This window comes from Saccopteryx leptura, chromosome 2, assembly GCF_036850995.1.
Source record: "Saccopteryx leptura isolate mSacLep1 chromosome 2, mSacLep1_pri_phased_curated, whole genome shotgun sequence".
NCBI classification, from domain to species: domain Eukaryota; kingdom Metazoa; phylum Chordata; class Mammalia; order Chiroptera; family Emballonuridae; genus Saccopteryx; species Saccopteryx leptura.
The window spans coordinates 254,782,658-254,808,179 of NC_089504.1; the positions used below are offsets into that span (position 1 = coordinate 254,782,658).

Consider the following 25,522-nt stretch of genomic DNA (forward strand, 5'->3'; position numbering starts at 1 on the left):
CTGGTCCCAACAGAGCGATGCCCCGAAGGGGCAGAGCATCACCCCCTGGTGGGCAGAGCATCGCCCCTGGTGGGCGTGCCGGGTGGATCCTGGTCGGGCGCATGCGGGAGTCTGTCTGCCTGTCTCCCCGTTTCCAGCTTCAGAAAAAGAAAAGAAAATATTTTTCCAATTCTGAAAATTTCTCTATTAAATTATCTTTTTTGGGAGGGGGTTGGGGAGTGGTGAGGAACCAGTTATTTATTATTGAATCCATATTGTATCAACCCACAAAGTATTTTCTGCCCGTCACATTCATAAGGTGTGTCCCAGCAGCTGACAGCAAGCTTGGGGACAGAACCCATTAGAGAATGCATGTGTGTGTGTGTGTATATAAAATCTGTGTGCACACATATTGACGGGTACTGAGTTTTGATTCTGTCTCTGAGGCACAGGTTGTACGAGACCCTTAGAGAAAGTGCCACTCAACCGCAGGACTAGCTCCTCAGAATGTGGTAATGTCCTTTCTGCCATCAGAACATGCCACCAAAAGGAAGGGAGAGCACACTTGCTACTTTAAGTGGGCTTGAAATAAGTTGCATTGTGAGAGCAAGTTTGAATCTGCTCTGAGTACATTTCCTGTGTCCCTGGTTGAGTTTTGCTTTGGGTGACAAGTGTCTACAATAGTATGAGACACTTGGGATTCCAGGGTTATGTGGCTGGGCCTTCTGTTAAACCTGGGCATTAGGAATCATTTGCATATAGAGAGAGCGGCTGTCACCACCTGTTTCACAGAGATAATGTGTCAGAAAGGGGATGTAAAGTTGCAGAGACTCTCTGCTTTCCATAACATAAAAGCCTCTGTGGGGAGGGGCTGAAGGGAGACTTAGAGAAGAAACAAATGGAGCTTGTATTCTTTAGTCATATCTTCAGCCATAATGGAAATGGGGGAACATGGCAGTATTCATGCTAATGGGCAGCAGCTGGGCCTTATCAGCCCTGTCCATGGTCAGATCCAGCATCCCAGTTCTCATTCATCTGACTAATCACTCGCTGTTCTGTTGAGTATAAATTTCTTTTCATATCCTGTCAGCAGTGATTCCTTTTTTCCCTTCTTGCTTACTAGTTAATTACTTTTTTTTGCCCAAACCCTAGGGCCCTGGACAGGCTTAAATGTGTAAGTCCAAAGTGAGGCCCACCATTTTTAGTTAAATGTTCTGTCAGTGGTGGTAGCCTGATCACCGGTGAGCACACTAGCTGCGTGCTAGCCGAGGGAAGTTGGTAGCTGTGGAATAATGCCACATGCGTTGCTGCGTTGGGGCCTTTTCCTTCAGCCCTTCTGACCGTCCATCCCGGTTCTGTCTAGCTCACGCTGACGCCAGCGCAGCAGCAGCTGCTCCTGCAGCAGGCCCAGGCCCAGGCCCAGCTGCTGGCCGCCGCCGTGCAGCAGCACTCTGCCAGCCAGCAGCACGGTGCCGCTGGGGCCACCATCTCTGCCTCAGCTGCCACACCCATGACGCAGATCCCCCTGTCCCAGCCCATCCAGATCGCACAGGTGAGCGAGCAGCCCTCACAGCTGGGCACAGGCAAGGGTAAGGGCACGAGGTGGGGACAGGCTTAGGACGGGGAGTGGGGACATGGGACAGGCTCAGAGCCAAGCCAGGGAGTGGGGACAGGGGACAGGCTCAGAGCTGGGCCGGAGAGTGAGGACAGGAGACAAGCTCAGAGCCGGGCTGGGGAATGGGGACAGGGGACAGGCTCAGAGCGGGGGCCGGGAGTGGGGAAAAGAAGGGCAGCCCTCTTTAATTGTGAGTTCACTTTTGAGTGTTTGTGTGAGCCCTTATAGGCGTGAGGAACTCTAGATCAGTGAGGTAAAGGGTAAGCCTGCCCTATTACTGAACCAGAAATAATATATTTGTTTGCTTTTTGAGTTGATGCTGTAAACACATAAGTGATTATTTGAATAACTGTTTACATTAAATGACAATTCTTGAATAATTAGCTGGCATATTTCTGACACAGGCGATTACTATATTTTAATTAGCTAATTAGGATACGCGTAGGTTCTCTTGTGTGCCCTGCAGTGAGCATGGCATCCATGTGAGACTTGGCCAGTCATATCTGAGGCAGGGATCGGCTTCGTGCAGAACTCGAGATGTTTTTGGTTTCATTTTTCACATCTTAGAGCAAGGTATCCAGAGATAATAAAAATTCCTTTAAGAGGCATAGACAGCACAACCAAGGAAGAAAGGCAAATGGAATCTTTCATCTCAAAGCCATTGGGGAGAAGAAGTAGTCACGTCAGTGAAATCTAGGAAGAGCTGTTAGTCAAGTGCTGGACCATGATGCTCACCCCCAGAGAGGGCCCGTGGCTGGAGTGAGATGTCAGACCAGCCTCTGTGACCATCATCTACAGTCTGTACCAAGACAGCGCTTTTGTTTTAGCTGCTGCCATCAGCACCAAGTAAATGTTGTTAGTGTCTGAGCTGGGAGACCCTATGTTGATGTTATTTCAGTAAGATGAATGAGAGCACACTGAAAATTATAAATCCTAGGCCATTGTAAGGTGATGTTGATAAGTTATGGATCAGATTTTTACATGGATAACTTAAAATTTTTTATGGTGATTTCTCAGTTGAGTTCAATAGGCTTATGCCAAATTTCATAAATTAGTATAGATTTTTAAATTTATGCAAATACAGGTATCACTCTTAATTTTTACTTAGAAAAATCGGTCAACTTTTTAAAAACAACATTTTTTCTCACTTGATTTTTAAAACCCATATTGGTCTCTTACATGTTAAAACACAGAACATAACGATTTATTCTGTGGGAGTTTTAAATAACTGTTGACAGCTGAGCTCAACCTAAGTTAAGACAACATGTGTCAATAAAAGTAGTCCTAGTGAGAGGGGGAGTTCCCTCACCGCAGGAGACAGATGCCCCACTCAGGCGCCCTTCGGGGAAGCGAGTGTTTATCTCGGAGCCTCCGACTCACACTTTTATCTGATGGTGTAGGATCTGCAGCAGCTCCAGCAGCTCCAGCAGCAGAACCTCAACCTGCAGCAGTTTGTGCTGGTGCACCCAACCACCAACCTGCAGCCAGCCCAGTTCATCATCTCGCAGACGCCCCAGGGCCAGCAGGGTGAGCCACGCAGTGGGTCCGGGGGGATGGGAGTGTCGGACCAGTCCCATCACTCCTTCACTCCGTGCTGTCCCGAACCTGTCCCTGCACTCCTTCACCCCTTGCTGTCCTGAACCACTCCTTCACTTCCAAATGAAAGGTTGGAAATGAAACCAAACCTTTCATTTCCATTTACACTCAGTAATCATGTCAAGCAAAGTACGTTGTCATGCTCACCACAGTGTGGAAGGTTGTCTGTCCCTCACTGCCATTCGTCTCTTGAATCACCAAGAAGGAACCAAGAGTTTGGCCAGAAGTCTAAATGAAATCCCCCGACTTGTTTAACATAAACTGGATAAATTGTTTCCATGTTTTGGTTCTTTAGTGAGAATATGTTCAAGACCTGCGGCTGAGTGTTGAATGTATATGCATCTAGCAAACATTTGATTAAGTTTCTTTGGAAATTTGAGAAGGAGAGGAGTTACAAAACACATCCTCACGGCCTTTTAGAAGTAGTGAATATTGTATCAGCAATAAAGTCCAGGGACATTTGTGATGCTGGTCACTGGAATCAGTGCAGAGGGTATCAGGGTATCAGGACTTCAGCCCGTTTATCCTTCTCCGCGACTCCTATTTCTGTGTTGGAGGCTTTTTTCCTGGTCATTCACTGCAGTCTTCTGTTGCACTTAAAGGGGTGGGTTCCCTTGGTGAACTGGACAATCCTCAGGCCTCTTGTGAAGGCTTCTGGGTGGAGGGTGCGCTCGTGGGAATGGTGAGCTCTTCCACTGAGATGACGTCTTCACTCCCATCCATTCTGCCCCAAAGCAAGGAACTGGCCAGTCAGAGGGTCACTCGGGCTCCACTGAATATACATCAGTCTCAGTCTTAGTCTGATGATTCTTTTCTTGTCCAAGTCATGTCATAGTAACAACTTTACAAAAAAGACATTACGAGTTTTAAGACCAGTAAGACTATTAAATCAACAGGAAATTTTCACTTCAGTGTACTATTCTCTTTCTACCGTGTGTTCAGAGTAGTCCTTGCTGTTCCTGGCATAACGTGTCGTGTTTTAACAGGTCTCCTGCAAGCGCAAAACCTTTTAACGCAACTACCTCAGCAAAGCCAAGCCAACCTCCTCCAGCCGCAGCCAAGCATCACGCTCGCCTCTCAGGTCAGCTTTTTCCTGGGCGGGCTACTTTCTCCTGTCCTCTCATTCCAGGGGACTGTGGGACCTTGTCGAATTACACACACACACACACCCTGTAACACCCTAATTAAAATAATCCTGGTAGCCCTGGCCGGTTGGCTCAGCAGTAGAGCGTCGGCCTGGTGTGCGGGGGACCCGGGTTCGATTCCTGGCCAGGGCACATAGGAGAAGCGCCCATTTGCTTCTCCACCCCCCCCCCCTTCCTCTCTGTCTCTCTTCCCCTCCTGCAGCCAAGGCTCCATTGGAGCAAAGATGGTCCGGGCGCTGGGGATGGCTCCTTGGCCTCTGCCCCAGGCACTAGAGTGGCTCTGGTCACGGCAGAGCAACGCCCTGGAGGGGCAGAGCATCGCCCCCTGGTGGGCAGAGCATTGCCCCTGGTGGGCGTGCCGGGTGGATCCCGGTCGGGCGCATGCGGGAGTCTGTTTGACTGTCTCTCCCCATTTCCAGCTTCAGAAAAATACAAAAAATAAAAATAAAAATAAAAAAATAATCCTGGTATTCAAGAAGTGACCAAAAATGTAAAGCTGGGCTTAGTTTTATAAAGTAACCCTACCAAATTGTTGTAGTCTTTGAAAATCTTCAAAGATTCCTGCCCTCTTCTATTCTGACAAAGAAGTACAGCGCTGGTGGCAAGTGCATCCCGAGTCCGGCTATGTGAGCTCCCTCCCGCACCCCTGCCGCAGAGACTGCTGGGTGAACCGGGGCCAGGCCTCAGTGGACTCCCACACCACCCTCAGCGCTGTCTCGGGAGCTGCAGAGAGCTCTGACCTCTCTGCCCCCCTCCACGTCCAGGTGTGCTTTAGCTCGTTTCTGCCGGAGTGCAGCTACAGAAAGGCAGTGGTCCGGGCGGTGGGGGCTCTGGGCCAGCTCTGCCCCTTGACTGGCTGTGTCGGCGGGTGCAGCCTCACCTCTGGATCTGCATCTGTGCTTTCCGTGACACTCCGGACTGGCTGTCCTGGAGCCTCTTCCAGCTCTGACTCTGTCATCATGGAAGTGTCCACTTCATACTGGCTCATTGCTGGATATGACAGAACTCAGCATCTGTTTATGATAAAAGCTCCTGCAAACCAGGAATAGCAGATAACTTTCTTAACCTGGTGAAAGGCATCTTTCAAAACCCAGCATCCTAACAACTGAGTACCTGCTGCTCGCATTGTACTGAAGGTCTTAGCAGTGCAAATGAGACAAGGAAAAGAAATGAAGAACACAGATTAGAAAGAATAAATAAAACTGTCTTGATCGGCAGACTACATGATTGCCTGTGTGGAAAGTCCTGAGGAAGCTACAAATAAGCTGCTAGAATTAATGGGTAATTTTAGCAAGCACGCAGGATACAGTTGATATATTAAAAAATCTGTGTATTCACAGTGATCATTTGGAAACTGAATTTAAGAAACAAAAATGTATAGTACCTAGGGATACATTTAACAAACATTTGTAAGAACTTGACATTGAAAACTACAAAATATTCCCAAGTGAAATTACAGAAACCTGAATTAATGGAGAGACCTGATGAGTTCAGGAATTAGAAGACTGGGGTTGTTAAAACTGAGTCCACTCCAAGCTGGTTTATAGATCCCACACAGTTCCACTCGGTACCCAGCAGCTTTCCTTTTAGAAGTGTGCATTCTGTGTCTGTTGATACGCAATTATGGAGGACCTAGAACCGCCAGGCAGTTTTGAAAAGTAAGAACGTTGAAGGACGCAATCTCAAGAATGATCACAGACCGTAGTGACAAAGACAGCAATACCAACAGGTGGGTACAAGTGGAGCAGCGCCCACAAGTCTGCGGCTGCTGTCTGTCCCCAGAGGTGCTAGAGGCTTTGGGGAAGAGAAGTCCCCTCCGCGAGCGGTGCTGAGATGGTCTCACCCCCTGTGCGGACAGGAGCCTCCACCCTGCTGCTCACAGCACACAAAGTGTGATTTGAAATGGGTTGTAGACATAAACTTCTAGAAGAAAACTTAGGGAAAATCTTTGCGCCCTCAGGTAAAGTAATGATTTCTTAAGTGGGACTCAAAAAACATGAACCAACAAAGAAAAAAGTGGATAAATTTCACAAAACGTAGAAGCTTCTGTTCAAAGAATAAAAAGGAAAGGAGATATTGTTAAAACTTATGTCTGGTAAAAGACTGGTTTCCAAAATAAATCAAGAACTCATACAACCTAATAAGACAACCTGATGTTTTAAAAAGGGAAGGTGTTCAAAATATTAGAACATAATTCACCAGAAAAGGCATGTGAGTACCCAGCAAACGTGTAAAGGTGCCGCAAATCATCAGCCCCCAGGGAAGTGCCAGTATCACCACGTGGTCACCAGAAAGGGCAGAGTTAAAGAGACTGGCAATGCCCAGGTTGGCAAGAGGTAAAGCAACAAGCTTCCACGTAGCTTGTGGGACTGCATACGGTCCAAATGCCTCGGAAAACAGCTTGGCCGTTCACCAAGTTAAACATCCGTGTATCTCTGACCAGCAGTTCTATTCCGAGAAATGCAAGTTGTGTCCACACAAACCGTGTGTGTGCATGGTCACTGCAGTTTTAGTCATAATCAACATCCGTGTACCTCTAACCAGCAGTTCTATTCCGGGAAATGCAAGTTGTGTTCACACAAACCGTGTGTGTGCATGGTTGCTGCAGTTTTATTCATAATCACTCTAAACACGAAGCAACTGACATGCCCCTCTGCTGGTGAATAGAGAGCATACCATTTGGCATATCTGTGCAACGGAAGGTTGCCCAGCCATGGCAAGAAGTGAGCTCTGATGCCACCAACACATGTGTGAATGTCAGAGGCGTCTGTCAGTGACAGAAGCCACAGAAAAGACTGCCTGCTCTGTGATTCACTTTATGTGACACTCTAGAGAGCACAGAATGATAGGGACAAGTCCTGTCAGTGCTGCCAGGACTCAGATGGGGACAGACGGTAGAGGAGCCTGGGAGCTTCGGGGTGCCGGAAAGACCCTGAGTCTCAGTTGTGGTCACAGTTATGTGGTTGTCCGAACACTTCAAACTGCACAGTTTTAAATGGTGCACTTTATTGTGAATATGCTCAATGTGAAAACAAGGCTGGAATTTTAGAAGAGGCCCCTCCAGTGACTCCTTCCTGGCCCACGTGCTCCGCACCAATGGCGGCTGGATGTCATCCTGCTCCTGCTCACGGCCTCCACTCTGCTATCTGCTGCTCGGCCCGCCCGGCCACAGGCTCTGGAGCTGGGTTAACATGTCTGCAGTCCCCCTCCAACCCCCCAACAAAAGTGACTGAGCAGTTTTCAGTCCTTTGTTATTTGAGAACAGGGCTACTTCAAGTCTGGAGCTCAGTGACAGTCGGATGGCTGACTGCGGGACGCATACCGCCATGTAGGTGTCTGACGTGGTTGGTGCTGCTCTGGGCTCCTGCACAATGGCCAGGTGAAGTGACCGGTGCCACCAGGTCAGAGCGGAGCACTGCTGAAGTCACTGGAGCAGGAGGCAGGCACTGACCCACCTGCAGGCCTGCGGAAGCCTGCTGTGTCAATCCTGGGCCAGTCAGTTCAATTGGAGAGAGTTCAGTATTACACGAATGAGGTCCAGCAACAGGTGTGTGACCCGTTTTAAACTACAGGAGGACACCCGCAGGCACAGACTCGGTGTATAATCCTGGCCCATGACCTCCCACCTGGGCAACTGCTCACAGGAAGGCTCAGCCCCCATCACTAGTGAGACTCAGAAGGGTGTCTGCTCAGGCCCTGTGTCTGCGTAAGAAGGATGTTTCATATTTTCTTTTACAGAAAAGAAAGATTATATCCTCATGTCCTCAAATAACCTTTAGATGGAGTTCAATAAATATTTTTAAATTCATAGAAGAAGCTAGCACAATATTAAAAGAAACGTTATCCAAGTTAGAAAAAAGGGACAGTTTTTTATAGATTTGAGGCAACAGATCTTGGGAAAAAAGTTCCCTTTTTTTCTTTTGATAATTTAAAACTTATGTATGCTGAAAAATAAAAGAAAAAAGGAGCAGACTAGGGAAATTTATGTTAATACGACACAGAATTTCTAACATTTGATGAGCTCTCTGAGGGTAAGAATGAGAATAGCATTAATACATAGATTAATGTATAGATGGGTTCAGATGTAAAACTAATTCACATCAAAGGGTACGGAGACTACTTCACACAGATAGGATATTGTGACTTTGCATAATAAGAGAAACAAAAACATAGGCAGCAGTGGGGAGCCGTTTGCTCCCTGATTTAGCAGAACAGTTAGAAAACTGCTAACAACCCATGTGGGGGAACCAGTGCGGTGCTATGGGCCCGAAGCCACGACACCATCTGGTGCACCCTCTGCCCGGTACCGAGAGCCTGGTGAACTGGTCCCAAAGTGCTGATTCCAGGGTGGGAGAAAGAGCTACACGTGCTGCGTGGTTGTGTGCTGATACCTGTGTTAGGGAAACAAATGGAAAGTGTCTGGCAGTGAAGAAATTGTTAAGTGATGATAGCATTGCCTCGGTCAGCCTTTGGAAAGGATGGTTACGTAGACTGAAAGACCGTAGGATGGAAGGTAAAGTGGAGTGGTGAGCGGGAACTGTGGAGCGTAAACTTATGTCTTCCTTAATTACGGTGAAGAATAAAAACGTAGAGCTATAGAACTGTACACTTGAAACCTATAAAATTTTATTGCCCAGTGTAACCCCAAGATAGTCAATAAAAAAAAGTAAAAAAACAAAACATGGTGGCTGAGGGAAGCAGGAAGCCTGGAGGGATGGCTACTTCAGATGAGTGTCGCTGTCCTGCCTGGCCAGCTGGCCACAGTAAAAGCAGCACGTGACTGCTTTGCACTTGCACCTCACAGCCAGTCCCCTCCAGCGTCTTAACTGTGCTAGAAACATTTCTGTGATTGGTGGGGTGCGTGCCTTCTTGTTGAAGATTTCAAAAGTACTTCTTTGTGGGAAACATTTACAGATGATACAAGCTTAGTGCAACACATTAAAAACAGGATAACAGAAAAAACAGTAAATATGGAAGAATAATCACATACACAAAAATGGAGCTATTAAGCTATTTGAAGTGTAGGTGATTTTATTTTTCCCCTTAAAATAGTTTTAATAATTTTATCTTTATAATATTGTGTCAGAAGTTGTAGATAGGATAGCAATTAGCAAGATAGATATAGTCCCTGCAGTTTTGAAACTTACAGTTTAAGCGGTACGCTTATGAGATAGGTCCTTAAAAATACTTAAAAATGAAGGCTGATCTATTAAAAGGCATAAAATACATGTAGTCAGGTGGTTTGAAAACCTGAATAGACTGGGTTTCATTTTCCGGTAGTCAAGTTACTGACATATACTTCCAGTTCAGCTGCACCTGTGATCAGAGTATGCATAATTTCACACTCTTTTCTCAGCGAGCATTACGTTGTGCTTCACCCGGTACAGGTCCCCCTAGTCCTCCCCAAAGACAGCTCTTCCCTGCGCTGTTCTCTTGCCACACATTCTGGTTGCAACCTAAACACCTTTCTGTCTGTCTGCTCCTCTCCTGCCGCTGCTCCTCCAACAGCCAGCAACCCCAACACGCACAATAGCCGCGACCCCGATCCAGACCCTTCCGCAGAGCCAGACAGCGCCAAAGCGGATCGATACTCCCAGCTTGGAGGAGCCCAGTGACCTTGAGGAACTTGAGCAATTTGCCAAGACCTTCAAACAAAGACGAATCAAACTGGGATTCACTCAGGTAGGGCAAGCACCCTGAACTTAGGTCTCCCTCCTCGGCTGGGTCCCAATGTTTGCTTTTGTGCCCCTTAGTTTGTGACTGCTTCCTGTGTCGTCAGATTAGACTACTGTATATATTCGGTAATAAATGAATGATTTAACGGTAGGTTAAAACCTTCAAGATATCTATCAGAACACAGGCCTCTGAAATTATAATTGTACCAGTAAGTGGTAAGAATTTAAAAGATTACGGTAGGGATGACGTGACTCTACTAAGGTTTTGTTATTTGAAGACCATCTGGTTTTAGACCTCAGTGCTGTGTATCTGAAGTGAACAGAGTCCAAACAGCAAGGTCTCATAGGAGCTGAAGTGGGAAGTTTGAAAGATACATTTAAAATATTTTGGGGGAGAGAGGGGAGGAGGGTGGTGGAGACACACATGCTCATATGTACACACACAGGTTCACACACACACACACACTAAGCCCAAACTGAAATTTATTTATTCAAATGAGAATCTGTCGAAGATGAAAAATTCAAATTATTTTTTTTTAATGTCACTTAACAGAGGGCTTTTAAAGTAGAATATATTCAAGGGTTTACACAGGAGTCTCGGTGTATAGTACTGCCACTGACTTAATTACTCTGACCAACCTGTCACAAAGGACACTTCTAAAGCAGGAGAAGAATGAACTGAGTGACAGGTAAAATGATGTAAGATTGTCAGGTAAAAAAAAGTTACCTAAGTTTAGATTGGATTGGGTATGTGTTTTTTTTTTCTATAATTTTATTTATTTAATGGGGCGACATCAATAAATCAGGATACATATATTCAAAGATAACAAGTCCAGGTTATCTTGTCTTTCAATTATGTTGCATACCCATCACCCAAAGTCAGATTGTCCTCTGTCATCTTCTATCTAGTTTTCTTTGTGCCCCTCCTCCTCCCCCTTTCCCTCTCCCTTTCCCCCCTCCCCCCGTAACCACCACACTCTTATCAATGTCTCTTAGTTTCACTTTTATGTCCCACCTACGTATAGAATAATGCAGTTCCTGGTTTTTTCTGATTTACTTATTTCACTTCGTATAATGTTATCAAGATCCCACCATTTTGCTGTAAATGATCCAATGTCATCATTTCTTATGGCTGAGTAGTATTCCATAGTGTATATGTGCCACATCTTCTTTATCCAGTCATCTATTGATGGGCTTTTTGGTTGTTTCCATGTCCTGGCCACTGTGAACAATGCTGCAATGAACATGGGGCTGCACGTGTCTTTACGTATCAATGTTTCTGAGTTTTGGGGGTATATACCCAGTAGAGGGATTGCTGGGTCATAAGGTAGTTCTATTTTCAGTTTTTTGAGGAACCACCATACTTTCTTCCATAATGGTTGTACTACTTTACATTCCCACCAACAGTGGATGAGGGTTCCTTTTTCTCTACAGCCTCTCCAACATTTGCTATTACCTGTCTTGTTAATAATAGCTAATCTAACAGGTGTGAGGTGGTATCTCATTGCAGTTTTGATTTGCATTTCTCTAATAACTAAAGAAGATGAGCATCTTTTCATATATCTGTTGGCCATTTGTACTTCCTCCTCAGAGAAGTGTCTGTTCATGTCCTCTTCCCATTTTTTTATTGGATTGTTTGTTTGTTTGTTGTTGAGTTTTATGAGTTCTTTGTACATTTTGGATATTAGGCCCTTATCTGAGCTGTTGTTTGAAAATATCATTTCCCATTTAGTTGGCTTTCTGTTTATTTTGTTATCAGTTTCTCTTGCTGAGCAAAAACTTCTTAGTCTGATGTAGTCCCATTCATTAATTTTTGCCTTCACTTCTCTTGCCATTGGAGTCAAATTCATAAAATGCTCTTTAAAACCCAGGTCCATGAGTTTAGTACCTATGTCTTCTTCTATGTACTTTATTGTTTCAGGTCTTATGTTTAGATCTTTGATCCATTTTAAGTTAATTTTTGTACAGGGGGAGAGACTTTAGTCCAGTTTCATTCTTTTGCATGTGGCTTTCCAGTTTTCCCAGCACCATTTATTGAAGAGGTTTTCTTTTCTCCATTGTGTGTTGTTGGCCCCTTTATCAAAAATTATTTGACTATATATATGTGGTTTTATTTCTGGACTTTCTATTCTGTTCCATTGGTCTGAGTGTCTACTTTTCTGCCAATACCATGCTGTTTTGATTGTCGTGGCCCTATAATATAGTTTGAAGTCAGGTATTGTAATGCCCCCAGCTTCATTCTTTTTCTTTAGGATTGCTTTGGCTATTCGGGGTTTTTTATAGTTCCATATTAATCTGATGATTTTTTGCTCTATTTCTTTAAAAAATATCATTGGAATTTTGATGGGAATTGCATTAAATTTGTATATTGCTTTGGATAATATGGCCATCTTGATTATATTTATTCTTCCTAACCAAGAACAAGGAATATTCTTCCATCTCATTATATCTTTTTCGATTTCTCTTAACAATGGTTTATAGTTTTCATTATATAAGTGCTTGACATTCTTTGTTATGTTTATTCCTAAGTATTTTATTTTTTTTGTTGCAATTGTGAAGAGGATTATTCTTTTGAGTTCGTTCTCAGTTGTTTCATTGTTGGCATATAGAAAGGCTATTAACTTCTGTATGTTAATTTTGTATCCTGCGACCTTACTGTATTGGCTTATTGTTTCTAGTAGTCTTTTTGTGGATTCTTTGGGGTTTTCAATGTATAGGATCATATCATCTGCAAAAAGTGATACCTTTACTTCTTCTTTTCCGATATGGATGCCTTTTATTTCTTTGTCTTGTCTGATTGCTCTGGCTAGAATCTCTAGTACCACATTAAATAAGAGTGGAGAGAGTGGACAACCCTGTCTTGTTCCTGATTTAAGGGGGAAAGCCTTCAGTTTAGTGCCATTTAATATGATGTTAGCTGATGGTTTATCATATATGGCCTTTATCATGTTGAGATATTTTCCTTCTATACCCATTTTGTTGAGAGTCTTAAACATAAAATTGTGTTGTATTTTATCGAAAGCCTTTTCTGCATCTATTGATAAGATCATGTGGTTTTTGTTCTTTGTTTTGTTGATATGGTGTATTACGTTAACCGTTTTACATATGTTGAACCATCCTTGAGATTCTGTGATGAATCCCACTTGATCATGATGTATTATTTTTTTAATATGTTGTTGTATTCGATTTGCTAGTATTTTGTTTAGTATTTTAGCATCTGTATTCATTAGAGATATTGGTCTGTAGTTTTCTTTTTGTGTGCCATCCTTGCCTGGTTTTGGTATGAGGGTTATGTTGGCCTCATAAAATGTGTTTGGAAGTATTGCTTCTTCTTCAATTTTTTGGAAGACTTTCAGTAGAATAGGATCCAAGTCTTCTTTGAATGTTTGATAAAATTCACTGGTATAGCCGTCAGGGCCTGGACTTTTATTTTTGGGGAGGTTTTTAATGGTTTTTTCTATTTCTTCTCTACTGATAGGTCTGTTTAGGCTTTCTGCTTCTTCTTGACTCAGTCTAGGAAGGTTGTATTGTTCTAGGAATTTATCCATTTCTTCTAGATTGTTGAATTTAGTGGCATAAAGTTTTTCATAGTATTCTACAATAATTCTTTGTATATCTATGGTGTCCGTGGTGATTTCTCCTCTTTCATTTTGGATTTTGTTTATATGAGTTCTTTTTCTTTTTTCCTTGGTAAGTCTTGCTAAAGGTTTGTCAATTGTGTTGATCTTTTCAAAGAACCAGCTCTTTGTTCTATTAATTTTTTCTATAGTTTTACTGTTCTCTATTTCATTTATTTCTGCTCTGATTTTTATTATCTCCTTTCTTCGGCTGGTTTTGGGTTGTCTTTGTTCTTCTTTTTCTAGTTCCTTAAGGTGTGAAGTTAAGTGGTTCACTTGGGCTCTCTCTTGTTTGTTCATATATGCCTGAAGTGATATGAACTTCCCTCTTATCACTGCTCTTGCTGCATCCCATAGATTCTGATATGTCGTATTGTCATTTTCATTAGTCTGTATATATCTTTTGATCTCTGCACTTATTTCTTCTTTGACCCATTCATTTTTTAAAAGTATGTTGTTTAGTTTCCACATTTTTGTGGGATTTTTTCCCTCTTTTTTGCAGTTGAATTCTAGTTTCAAGGCTTTATGATCAGAAAATATGCTTGGTACAACTTTGATTTTTCTGAATTTGCTGATGTTGTTTTTGTGGCCCAACATATGGTCAATTCTTGAGAATGATCCATGTACACTGGAGAAAAATGTATACTCAGTCACTTTGGGATGAAATGTCCTGTAGATGTCTATCATATCCAGGTGCTCTAGTGTTTTGTTTAAGGCCACTATATCTTTGTTGATTCTCTGTTTGGATGACCGATCTAGAGCCATCAGCAGTGTATTGAGGTCTCCAAGTATGATTGTATTTTTGTCAGGTTTTTTTTTGTTGTTTTTTGTTTTTTTCCATTTTTCTGAAGCTGGAAACGGGGAGAGACAGTCAGACAGACTCCTGCATGCGCCCAACCGGGATCCACCCGGCATGCCCACCATGGGGCGACGCCCTGCCCACCAGGGGGCGATAATCTGCCCATCCTCGGCGTCGCCATGTTGCGACCAGAGCCACTCTAGCGCCTGAGGAAGAGGCCACAGAGCCATCCCCAGCGCCCGGGCCATCTTTGCTCCAATGGAGCCTTGGCTGCGGGAGGGGAAGAGAGAGACAGAGAGGAAAGCGTGGCGGAGGGGTGGAGAAGCAAATGGGCGCTTCTCCTGTGTGCCCTGGCCGGGAATCGAACCCGGGTCCTCCGCACGCTAGGCCGACGCTCTACCGCTGAGCCAACCGGCCAGGGCCTCAGTTTTTGTTTTAAGGTCAATAAGTAGCTGTCTTATATATTTTGGTGCTCCTTGGTTTGGTGCATATATATTAAGAATTGTTATGTCTTCTTGATTCAGTGTCCCCTTAGCCATTATGAAATGGCCATTTTTGTCTCTGAGTACTTTTGTTGTCTTGTAGTCAGCATTATCAGATATGAGTATTGCTACGCCTGCTTTTTTTTTTGGATGTTATTTGCTTGGAGTATTGTTTTCCAGCCTTTCACTTTGAATTTGTTTTTATCCTTGTTACTTAGATGAGTTTCCTGTAGGCAGCATACAGTTGGATTTTCATTTTTAATCCATTCTGCTACTCTGTGTCTTTTTATTGGTGAGTTTAATCCGTTTACATTTAGTGTAATTATTGACACTTGTGAGTTCCCTATTGCCATTTTATAGATTGCTTTCTGTTAGTTTTGTGTCTTGTTTGATCCTTCTCTTTCGTTTTTCTGTCTTTTGTTTTTATTTGGTTGTATCCCATACATCTTTCCTCTGTTGCTATCTTTTTTATCTCATGTGCTTCTGTGGTGGTTTTTTCAATGGTGGTTACCTTTGAGTAATGAAAAGGGTCCCTACCCTGTTCATTGTAGCGAACTATTTTGTGAGTACTTTTGCACTCCATCGTCCTTTGCTACTGTTAATCTCCATCTTCTCCCCCCCTTTCTTTTTGTTGTTGTCACAGTTTAAATTTGGTTTTATTGTGTTCTTCTTGGAGCTTTTACTTGTGACTCTGTTTTTTTTTTTCTTTGTATCTGATTGGAGAACCCCCTTTAGTAATTCCTGGAGTAGGGGTTTTCTGATGATAAATTCCCTCATCTTTTCTGTATCTGTGAATGTTTTTATTTCTCCTTTATATTTGAAGGATAGCTTTGATGGGTATAGTATTCGTGGCTGAAAGTTCCTCTCTTTCAGGACTTTAAATATTGGGGTCCACTCTCTTTTAGCTTGTAGAGTTTCTGCTGAGAAATCTGATGATAATCTAATGGGCCTTCCTTTATATGTTGTATTCTTCTTTTCCCTGGCTGCCTTGAGAATTTTTTCTTTGCTGTTGGTTTGTGTCAATTTCATTATGATATGCCTTGGAGTAGGTTTGTTGGGGTTAAGAAAACTCGGAGTTCTGTTTGCTTCTTGAACTTGAGGCTTTAGTTCTTTCCACAGGCTTGGGAAGTTCTCATCTATTATTTGTTTGAGTATGTTCTCCATTCCATTTTCTCTCTCTTCTCCCTCTGATATACCTATTATTCTTATGTTATTCTTTTTGATGGAGTCAGATAATTCTTGTAGGGCTATCTCATTTTTTAAAATTTTTGAGTCTCTTTCTTCTTCTCTCTGTTGTGCCTCAAGTTGCTTGTCTTCTATTTCACTAATCCTCTCTTCTATCTGACCTGTTCTATTAGCTAAGCTTGTTACTTCGTTTTTCAGCTCGTGAATTGAGTTTTTCATCTCTGTTTGATTTGTTTTTATAGTTTCAATTTCCTTGGACATATATTCTTTGTGTTCATTGAGTTGTTTTCTGAGCTCCCTAAATTGCCTTTCTTTGTTTTCTTGTATATCTCTGAGTATTTTTAGGATTTCTATCTTGAATTCTCTGTCATTTAGCTCCAAGGTTTCCAACATATTAAATTTTTTCTCCATAGATTTTTCCTCATCTATCTGTGTTACCTCTTTCTTTTGTATCCATGATATTCGATTTTCTCTTCCTTAATGGCATCTGAGGGTGGTTTTGTTGATAGTATTAATGAGATTTAATAAAGAATAAAAAGTTAAAAAAATAAAAAATCGAAAAGTTGTGTTTTATTTTAAATTAATAATGAAATAAAGAAAAATAAAATAAAAATTAAAAAAAAAGGAAATTATTCCCCCCTTCCTTTTTTCCTCTCCTCTCCTCTCCCCTCTTTCTTGAGAAAATCTTGTGGTGAACTATGAATTATATTGTATTAAATAGAACAAACAATGCCTGTAATGGAGGGCCTGGATTGGGGAAAAGTAATAAAGGGGCAAAAAAATAAATAAATAAAAATAAAAAAATAAAATAAAGGGGGGTATGGACCCACAGAAAGCAAATGAGGAAAAAATTTGGATCAAGAATAAAATGATTTGCGTTTAGGTGTTGGTTGATTAAGAGTTATGATGAGAGGAATAAGAGGGAAACAGGAAAATGGGGGGACAAATTAAAAAATTACTATTGTATTTAGTGGAACAAGAGCTTGATAAAATGGAGAGCCAGGGATGGGAGCACTGCTAGTGAGTTAAAAAGGTGAAGTAAAAACCCCCCAAAATGCCACAAACATAAGTTTGAGTCCCAGATAAGATAATTTGTTCGTTATTGAGGTTTGAATGAGAGGAGACGTAAAGGAGAAAGGAAGAAACTAATATAGAGGGAGAAAAGAAAGAGAGAGAGAGAAAAAAAGAGGGAACCACTAAAAGAAAAAAAAAGAAAAAAGAGGAGAGAGAGAGAGAGTTAAGGGTTTTGGAGTGCAACCCTCATAGAGAGAAAGGAAGAGGAAAGAAAAGATAATGGGAGATGTAACACTTATGGGTAGTATAGTTCAAGGAGAAGAGAGAGTAAGACCGGTAGAGAGTTAAACGACCAAATTGGAGGAGGAAAAAAAAAAAAAAATCAAGGATGAAGATAAGAGAAACAAACGAACAAATATAATAAAATGGGATAGGTTATAAAGTCTGCGGATTATTCTTGATTTTGAGAGGTTATCTTCTTGCTTTTTCTTTTCTGTCCCTCTTCCTGGTCGGTGACTCTGTACCCCGGGGTCTGCCCCTTTGGCACGCTCAGGTAGAGGTTTACAGTGGATAAGTCTCTATGGCAATGTCATGTATTGTGCTTTAGTCACGTTGGCAGTCGAGGCTCATTAGCATTTATAGGCTCCAACAGTGAGAGAGTCCGTGTTCCTGGAGCCTCTCTCCTAGTCTTTCCTTCCTCAATTAGTAGCCTGATAATCCAGCTATGGGGTTGCTGCTGCCTCTGCCTGGATAGTAAGAGGCTCAAAGAGCTGGCCACTCCCCACTCTATTCCCACTCAGCACAGGGCTCTGGGTAAGGCTCAGTCAGTCAGAGCTGCTAGCATAATCAGCCGGGGCTTCCGCCCACTCAAAGACCTCTGGCTCTGCCACTCTGTCCAGTAACACGGGCGGGCACCCACTCCCGGGGCGCTTGGAGGAAACGCTCGCTCACTATCTGTGCGCGCAGACCAGGAATTTAGGCCAGAAGTCTTGCCCTCTTGAGTGAAACCCCCCCGCCCACACTGAAAAGTTCCAGCGTTGGAATTGGCTCTCGCTCCCTCCCCGTGTGCGGCTTTTTCAAGGCGCTGGGGCGGCCTGAGATTCCGCTTTCGGCCCACACAAAGGCCGCTGACTCTGCCCCTCTGTGGGATAACACGGGCTCCCACTCCTGAGGTGCTGGGAGGAGTCTCTTGCCCACTCTCCGTGCACGCTGACCAGGATATCAGGCCAGCCGCCTCACCCTCTGAGTGAAACTTCTCCTGCACGGACAAGTTCCAGCGTTGGAATTAGTTCTCGCTCCCTTCCCGTGCACGGCTTTCCCAGGGCACTGGGGCGGCCCGAGATTCCGCTTTTGGCCCACACAAAGGCCCCTGACTCTGCCCCTCTGTGGGATAACATGGGCGGGCACTGCCGAGGCACTCGGAGGAATCTGTCGCTCACTATCTGCACGCGCAGACCAGGATATCAGACCAGCCACCTCACCCTCTGAGTGAAACTTCTCCCGCACGGACAAGTTCCAGCGTTGGAATTAGTTCTCGCTCCCTCCCCGTGCGCGGCTTTTTCAGGGCGCTGGGGCGGCCTGAGATTCCACTTTAGGCCCACACAAATGCCTCTGACTCTGCCTCTCTGTGGGACAACACGGGCACACACTCCCGGGGCTTTGGAAGGAATCTCTCGCCCACTATCTGTGCGCGCCAACCAGGAGATCGGGTAAAATGGCTGCCCTGCTTGTCTTTCTTTGTCTGGGTTTGGTGCGAGTGTTAGCTGTATTGCCCGGGTTGTCACAGGAACAGTTTTTCCTCAGCTTGGATCTCCGTGCCACAGCCTGGTTCGGCCGTTTGTGCCACGGCCTGGATCTATTCACCCCCTTTGCCTGCCTTAGTTTCTATATTCTCAGTTTCCAGTGAAAGCCGCCCTGTTTAGGTTAGTGAGGAAGGCGGAGCATTTCTTACTCCCTATTTCCTTCGGGGTTTGGTTATATATTTAGCCAATTTTTCGCTCGATCATACCTTTGGGTGTATTGCGAAACATCCGGAGGCTCCAAGGATAGGTTTTTCTGTTTCTGGTTGAAGATCTTGTTGAGTTTTGGGGGAGATTTATCGGTATCGCTTCCTATCCCGCCATTACTCTGATATCATCTCGGATTGGGTGTTTTTATGGAATCAGGAAAAACCTGATGCTTCTTTCCAGAGAATATAGTTACGGTTTGAAAGTTAAGCCACCACTTAAATGTTGTCACATTAGTTTTGTGTTGGAAGTACGGGAACGAACCACCTGATTGGGTGGGTCAGAAGCCAGTGGTCATCCCTGCGTGTGCTCTGGGTGGTTTTAAGAACAGAATTTTATTCCTGATGTTTCTTTGGTAGTTTATTTTTGCTCAAAGAAACTAATTATATATTGGGAACATAAAATAATTTTTTAAATAGATGTGATTTTGGAGAAAATGCAGCTATGCATTTGTGAGAAGTTTCAGTTGTAAAGAAACAAATTGTAATTAAAGATCAAAACATCTAACTACCTGGCTTGTTCTTAAAAAGAAAGCTAAAGATGCCACTAGATTGATTGGGGAGGCGTCAGATTGGCATAGTTCGAAGTGCTTCCGCTTTAAGCTGCTAGCACATTATACCTTTAAGTTTCCTAGGAGTCTGTTGCTTAAGTGAAATGCCAAGGAAGTTAAGGCTTTGACCCAGATGGTGGTTTGCCTTTCTGTGGCATTGGACCCCACACAGTGCTGGTGTCGTCCCCCCCTCCCCCGTGAAGGAGCTTCCCTGTGGTCTGGGGTTCTGCTCTATGGTTTGATCCTATTGTTTGGCACGACAGCTCCCTGTTTTTCAAAATGACTGACGTGGCAGTGGCTACATTTTGCACAGCTTGACTGCTGGATTAAAGCACATGTCATTGGTGCCAGAGGAAAAGCAACCTTTACTTTTAAGTCGTATACCTAGTTGCAGTTACTCAGTGGTGGCTTTGTATCCAGTTTACGTATTATACACATGCATGATTTCAAGTTACTGGTGAAAACAAACAAAACATCCCTGTTCTCTTCAGTAAATATGCATGTTATTAGGTGTCTTCTGATGACATCGTTGGTTATGAAAGGGTTACTGTAGATGTCATTACATAAGTAGGAGTCGTGGTGTCCCACTTTGTTCACCTGTGGCACATTCATTATTACCTAATCTCAATCTTTGTTCCTTTTTTCCTTATTTTTTTTTTAAATATCCAATGGATATAATGTAGTTCAGAGGATATATGAGTCAACTGCTTCAGACTCTTCTTCCCTAGTGTTGTGAGTTACAAAAGCACTAAGCCACACACGTCAGATGGAAATTAGTATAGTAACTGAGGACCTGCTTTTTATTCAATTAAGTAACTCATATGTGCAGTAGGATTGTATTATAAATCTCAGTGACATGGGCTTGTCATTTGTTTGCTGTAGTTTTACTTAGTTGATGGCATGGCCACCGACTTAGGCATGGTTTCTTCTTGCTATGTTACGTTTGAGCCAGGGTTTTAGTTTTTGTTTACCTGTCAATACTGGTACTTTCCACAGAAAGAGGTTGTAGAAGTTGTGAGAAAGTTCGTAGTGAGTTATGCAGTTACAGTGTCAGAAACATTGATTGCCGTCTCAACTGCTACAGCAGACCTGAGACCGGAGAACTGCAGGGGTTAGCTGGCCCGGTTTTCAGCAAGGCTGTCATCTAAGCAAACAGTGACCAGAACATGAAGACATGTGAAAAACAGGTACCGTTTAGTGTCTCACTACAGGAGACACTCAGCAGCTGTTTGCTGAGTGAGTAAATGTTCCAAGATGTTGACGTGGACAGACATCTGTCTGTGGATAGATTTAGCATGTGTGGCCGACTGCCCATCCTAGTTCTGTCGATTTTACTGTGACGGATGGAGGTCAGTGAGCAGGCCCCTTGTGTTCTGAGACAGTGGTGATGGGAGCCATCTGTATTTGTGCTGTCCTGTGTCCTGAGTGACAGTCACTGTCTCCCTGTGACTGACTGCTTAGTGTGGCAAGGGCAGAACTGGAGTTGTAATTCCTTGATTTGAATGAATTTCCATGTAAATAGCCATAGGTGAAGGGGGCTGTCCCTTCACCTGGGAAGGTGGAGGTGACAGATCAGTTGAAGGTCAGTGTTCTCAGTTCTTCATTTCATCTTTCAGTTCCAACAGTTCTCTCTGGTAGCTTTTTCTCAGAAGTTGCTTACCAGTAAGACAATGGCGTTAAAAAAACACCACTTCTGGCTCTGGCCAGTTGGCTCAGTGGTAAAGCATCAGCCTGGCGTGCAGGAGTCCTGGGTTCGATTCCCAGCCAGGGCACACAGGAGAAGCGCCCATCTGCTTCTCCACCCCTCCCCCTCTCCTTTCTCTCTGTCTCTCTCTTCCCCTCCCGCAGCCAAGGCTCCATTGGAGCAAAGTTGGCCTGGGCGCTGAGGATGGCTCTGTTGCCTCTGCCTCGGGTGCTAGAATGGCTCTGGTTGCAACAGAGCAATGCTCCAGATGGGCAGAGCATCGCCCCCTGGTGGGCATGCCGGATAGATCCTGGTCGGGTGCATGCAGAAGTCTGACTGCCTCCCCGTTTCCAACTTCAGAAAAATACAAAAAAAAAAAAAAAAAAAATCCAGAACATCTCCCACTGCCCTCAGCCCTGGAACCCACTAATGCCTTTCTCTGTCTAAAAAGAAATTAAAAAAAGAAAGAAATAATAATAAAAAAACACCACTTCTTTCCCTGACTGCCACCTCACACAGGTGCTGATAAACAGTGTAGTGTCCAAAAGATGGAGTCTAGAAGACCGAAGGACTGGGATACCCCCCTTTCAATAAGTGCTGCTGTGGTGGATGTGCTGCTGTGGTGGAGGACCTGCCTGCAGTGCTTTGGACCAGAAATGGTGTCTTTCTGCCTGTCACTGACCTAACGGGAAGGGGAGGGTGACTCATATCAACTCAAGGAGCTTCTTTTACCTTTATAAAAATAGTTATTAAGATGTGACTTTTTCAGCTTTAACAAGAGTGATTCACCTGGAAGAAAAGCACTGTGTACCTTCAAAGGTTATGGGCTTGCAGAGAAAGACATCTTTGTAATATATTCAGGGATCATTGTTCTATTGCTATAAGGTTGTCAACTTTCAGTGCCCATGAAGGTTTGACTAAATGGGTCAAAACTCTCTACTGTGATTTTCTATCTCTATAATAGTTATAAAAGTAGTCTTTTAGAATAGCTGGGGTTTTCTTTTTTGGTTGTTTTTTTTTTTTTTTTGTAGCCAACTTTGAAATCCAAACTAAGGGTGGAAAATAGATTTTTTTCAATGCTTCCAGAAATACTTTACAGGGACCCCCCTCCCAAAGGCATGATTTCTAGATTTTAAAGTGCTCTATGGGAAGTTTGGTCTGTTCAGAAATACCTGAGGTTGTCTAGGCAGTTACATCTGTTAACCCTGTAGGTGAGACAGGTAAACTGACTTTTACAGATTCTTTAAATCACTTTGGTTATGTCAGTTATAAGGGACCTGTTAGAATGTCAGCTCCATCTTTTGCTACTCAGTAGCAATTTGGATAGTCTTGACTAGTACATAAGGGGGCAAGAAGAGATCCGAGGTGGAGGGAACATGGGACAGTTTGGATTGCTGTCACCATTGAGCAGAGCCTCACTTCCCCATTGGTATTCTGTACCCAGCCTAGGGACGGGTGTTTGTGTGGGACCCTGCAGATGGGATTATTGTTGAGGCTTCGTTTGGGGGACACGGCAGAGGACAGGTGTCGGCATCAGTGAGATGACTCTCTTCTCTCTTGTCCTGTCCCCTCCTGCTGTCTTCTCCACAGGGCGATGTCGGGCTCGCTATGGGTAAACTGTATGGAAATGACTTCAGCCAAACCACCATCTCTCGCTTTGAAGCCTTGAACCTCAGCTTTAAGAACATGTGCAAGTTAAAGCCACTCTTGGAGAAGTGGCTGAATGATGCAGGTGGGTGAGAAATGGCCTGGTCCAGGGGTCGTTGCCTAAGTTGGGGTTTATGTTTCCTATTGTGTTATTGGTGCTAGAGAATCTTGAAGTGTAAATTGGAGAGCTAATTCATTTAAATAGTAATTGCAATGCCCACAATCAACAACAACTTTCAGGCGTGAAATGTTTCTTGTGTTTGAGCCAGGGACAGGGACAGTTGAGAGGAGGGGAAAGAAGGCCTGTGTTTTTGATAAACTTGAAGGCAAGTTTATTGGTTCTTCCTCGATGCGTTATAATAAATTTGTTCTTGTTACTATTTCTACTTTTGTTACAAAAAATGACACATATTTCATGCATAAGAAGTGAGCGGCTAGTTTTAACTTACGTGTTTTATGCCGAGGTTTCCTTTCGGAAAATTTGGAGTTTGAGGTGCAGCTGCATAGACTGGGAGAACTGTGAGGAGCCGTGGAGGTCCCATGTTTCTCATTCAGACATGTTCAAACCGGATCTGTGGAAGAGACAGATCTATTCTGCTTCCATGGCCCTATACCTTTATTGAGCCTCAGGGCCACGGTGAGACCCACCGCCTGCCCTTCCTTGCAGTAGTTCATCTGAGTTGGAAGAGGCCTGGACTGGCGAGATGGCCAGGGCCGCTCAGCTGCTGAGTGACAGACCTGTTTCACCTTCCAGGAATTTAGAAGTGTATCACTGTATAGTATTCGGGGAGGTGTTGCCCTGGTTCATACTAATAAAATATTTATCATTGCAAGATAAATATTAAATGTTCAGTAATTTCAAACAAGCTTTTTTTTTATATATCCCTAGAGCTAATAAATAAATAAACAAAACCAAAACCTAAGAGCAGAGCTGACTGTAAGGACAGAAAGAGTAGACTCCTCCTTTCTCAGAAAGAGAAGTCAGGGCAGCGGTGACAAGACAGCCGACGTCTCTGAGACAGACACCCGCTAGAGCAGGAGGAAGCGTGGTGCGAGCGACATTGTCGTGTCGGTTATGGAAACCTTTTCACACTGCTTGCAGCTTAAGATCTCTTGGTCAGCTCTGCTGTTGTTAATATTTGTGTCACACGCGTGAAGCCTGCTCAATGCCTTTGACCTCTTGTTTTTTTCCTTCGTACAGAGAACCTGTCATCTGATTCGGCTCTCTCCAGCCCAAGTGCCCTGAATTCTCCAGGGCAGGGAATTGAAGGCTTGAACCGTAGGAGGAAGAAACGCACCAGCATAGAGACCAACATCCGTGTGGCCTTAGAGAAGAGTTTCTTGGAGGTCGGTGGGGATCTTCCTTGCTCATGTGTGGGATGGTTTATATGCGGTGCTGATGTTAGGCGCTGTCAGCCACGACCCTTACAGATGCTTACACCGTGGTGAAGACACGACAACATGGAACGGAGTGCCCAGGGCTCAGGGGAAAGCCGCTCCATCCACGGGAGCACTCCGTGTGACAGCAGCAGCTACTCTGGGACTCACGGGAACTCCACGGACAGGGAGGGGCAGGAGATGCGAGAGCAGGCAGGGGCTGCCCTGGAGAAACAGGAGGTGTCTCAGGCAAACACACATGGTTTGGTTTGGCTAGTTCTAGTATCTGTTCTTCCAACAGTAGTTTAGGACCAGAACACCAAGGGCCTTGAATGTCAGACTATTGAGGTTAAATTAATTCAACAGATATTTGGCTTTTTTTTTAAACCAGGAAATATCACTATCAAAGCTTTCAACAGAATTTTAACTCTTGATTTAGAGAGGCTTGAGCACGGTGGAAGGAGCACTGAGGCAGAAGTCTGTAGTGTCCGCCACATAGGACCTGTGCTGTGGATCAGACACCGTGTTTGTAGGCTGAGGCCTCTTCTCTGGGGGACACCTCCTGTCCTGCTCCATGCGTTCACCGGCCCCCGCGTGCTCCAGCTGTGGTCATGTGCACTGAGTACTGAGCGACTCACGTCCCTACTAGGCGACAAGGCTGTGTTGGTGGTTAATTCACAGACATTTTATTAAAGGGGGGGCCTACTGGTCACTACAGTCGTCCCTCACCATATCCCGGTTCACTTTTTTGTGGTCTCACTGTTTCTTGGATTTTTATATTGTATATATAGATATATATATTGTATTGCGGATTTTTTGCTATATTGTGGGATTTTGCAGTATATAGTTGTATATTCACTAGTGAGTTACCCATATAGAATTTTTATATGTTGTTAAAATTACATAGTTTTAATAGTGTAGAAAGTGTTTAAGAGCACAGGAAGTATTTATAAGTGTGTGAGAAAGGTTAATAACAGTGTGGGAAAGGTTTATTAGAGTGGGGGGGGGGTTATAAAGCCTTAAAATATATATAAGTAACAAATATAAGGTCACTACTTTGCGGATTTTCATCTATCGCGGGGGATTCTGGAACCTAACCCCCGTGGCAGACGAGGGACCACTATGCATCCTCCACCGTGTTCCCCGGCCCA

At 43.9% G+C, this 25,522-nt stretch overlaps 1 protein-coding gene across 5 annotated transcripts in view; it reads left to right on the forward strand.

Moving 5' to 3' along the window:
* The window catches only part of POU2F1 (POU class 2 homeobox 1), a 124,341-nt gene that overhangs the window by 91,234 nt on the left and 7,585 nt on the right, over positions 1–25,522 (forward strand). For all 5 annotated transcript variants that reach the window (XM_066371404.1, XM_066371408.1, XM_066371406.1 and 2 more), the window contains 6 exons: positions 1,343–1,531; positions 2,995–3,121; positions 4,177–4,271; positions 9,844–10,017; positions 22,938–23,079; positions 24,196–24,341. In XM_066371404.1, coding sequence (XP_066227501.1) covers positions 1,343–1,531; positions 2,995–3,121; positions 4,177–4,271; positions 9,844–10,017; positions 22,938–23,079; positions 24,196–24,341 — 873 coding nt within the window. The remainder of the gene's footprint in view (positions 1–1,342; positions 1,532–2,994; positions 3,122–4,176; positions 4,272–9,843; positions 10,018–22,937; positions 23,080–24,195; positions 24,342–25,522) is intronic.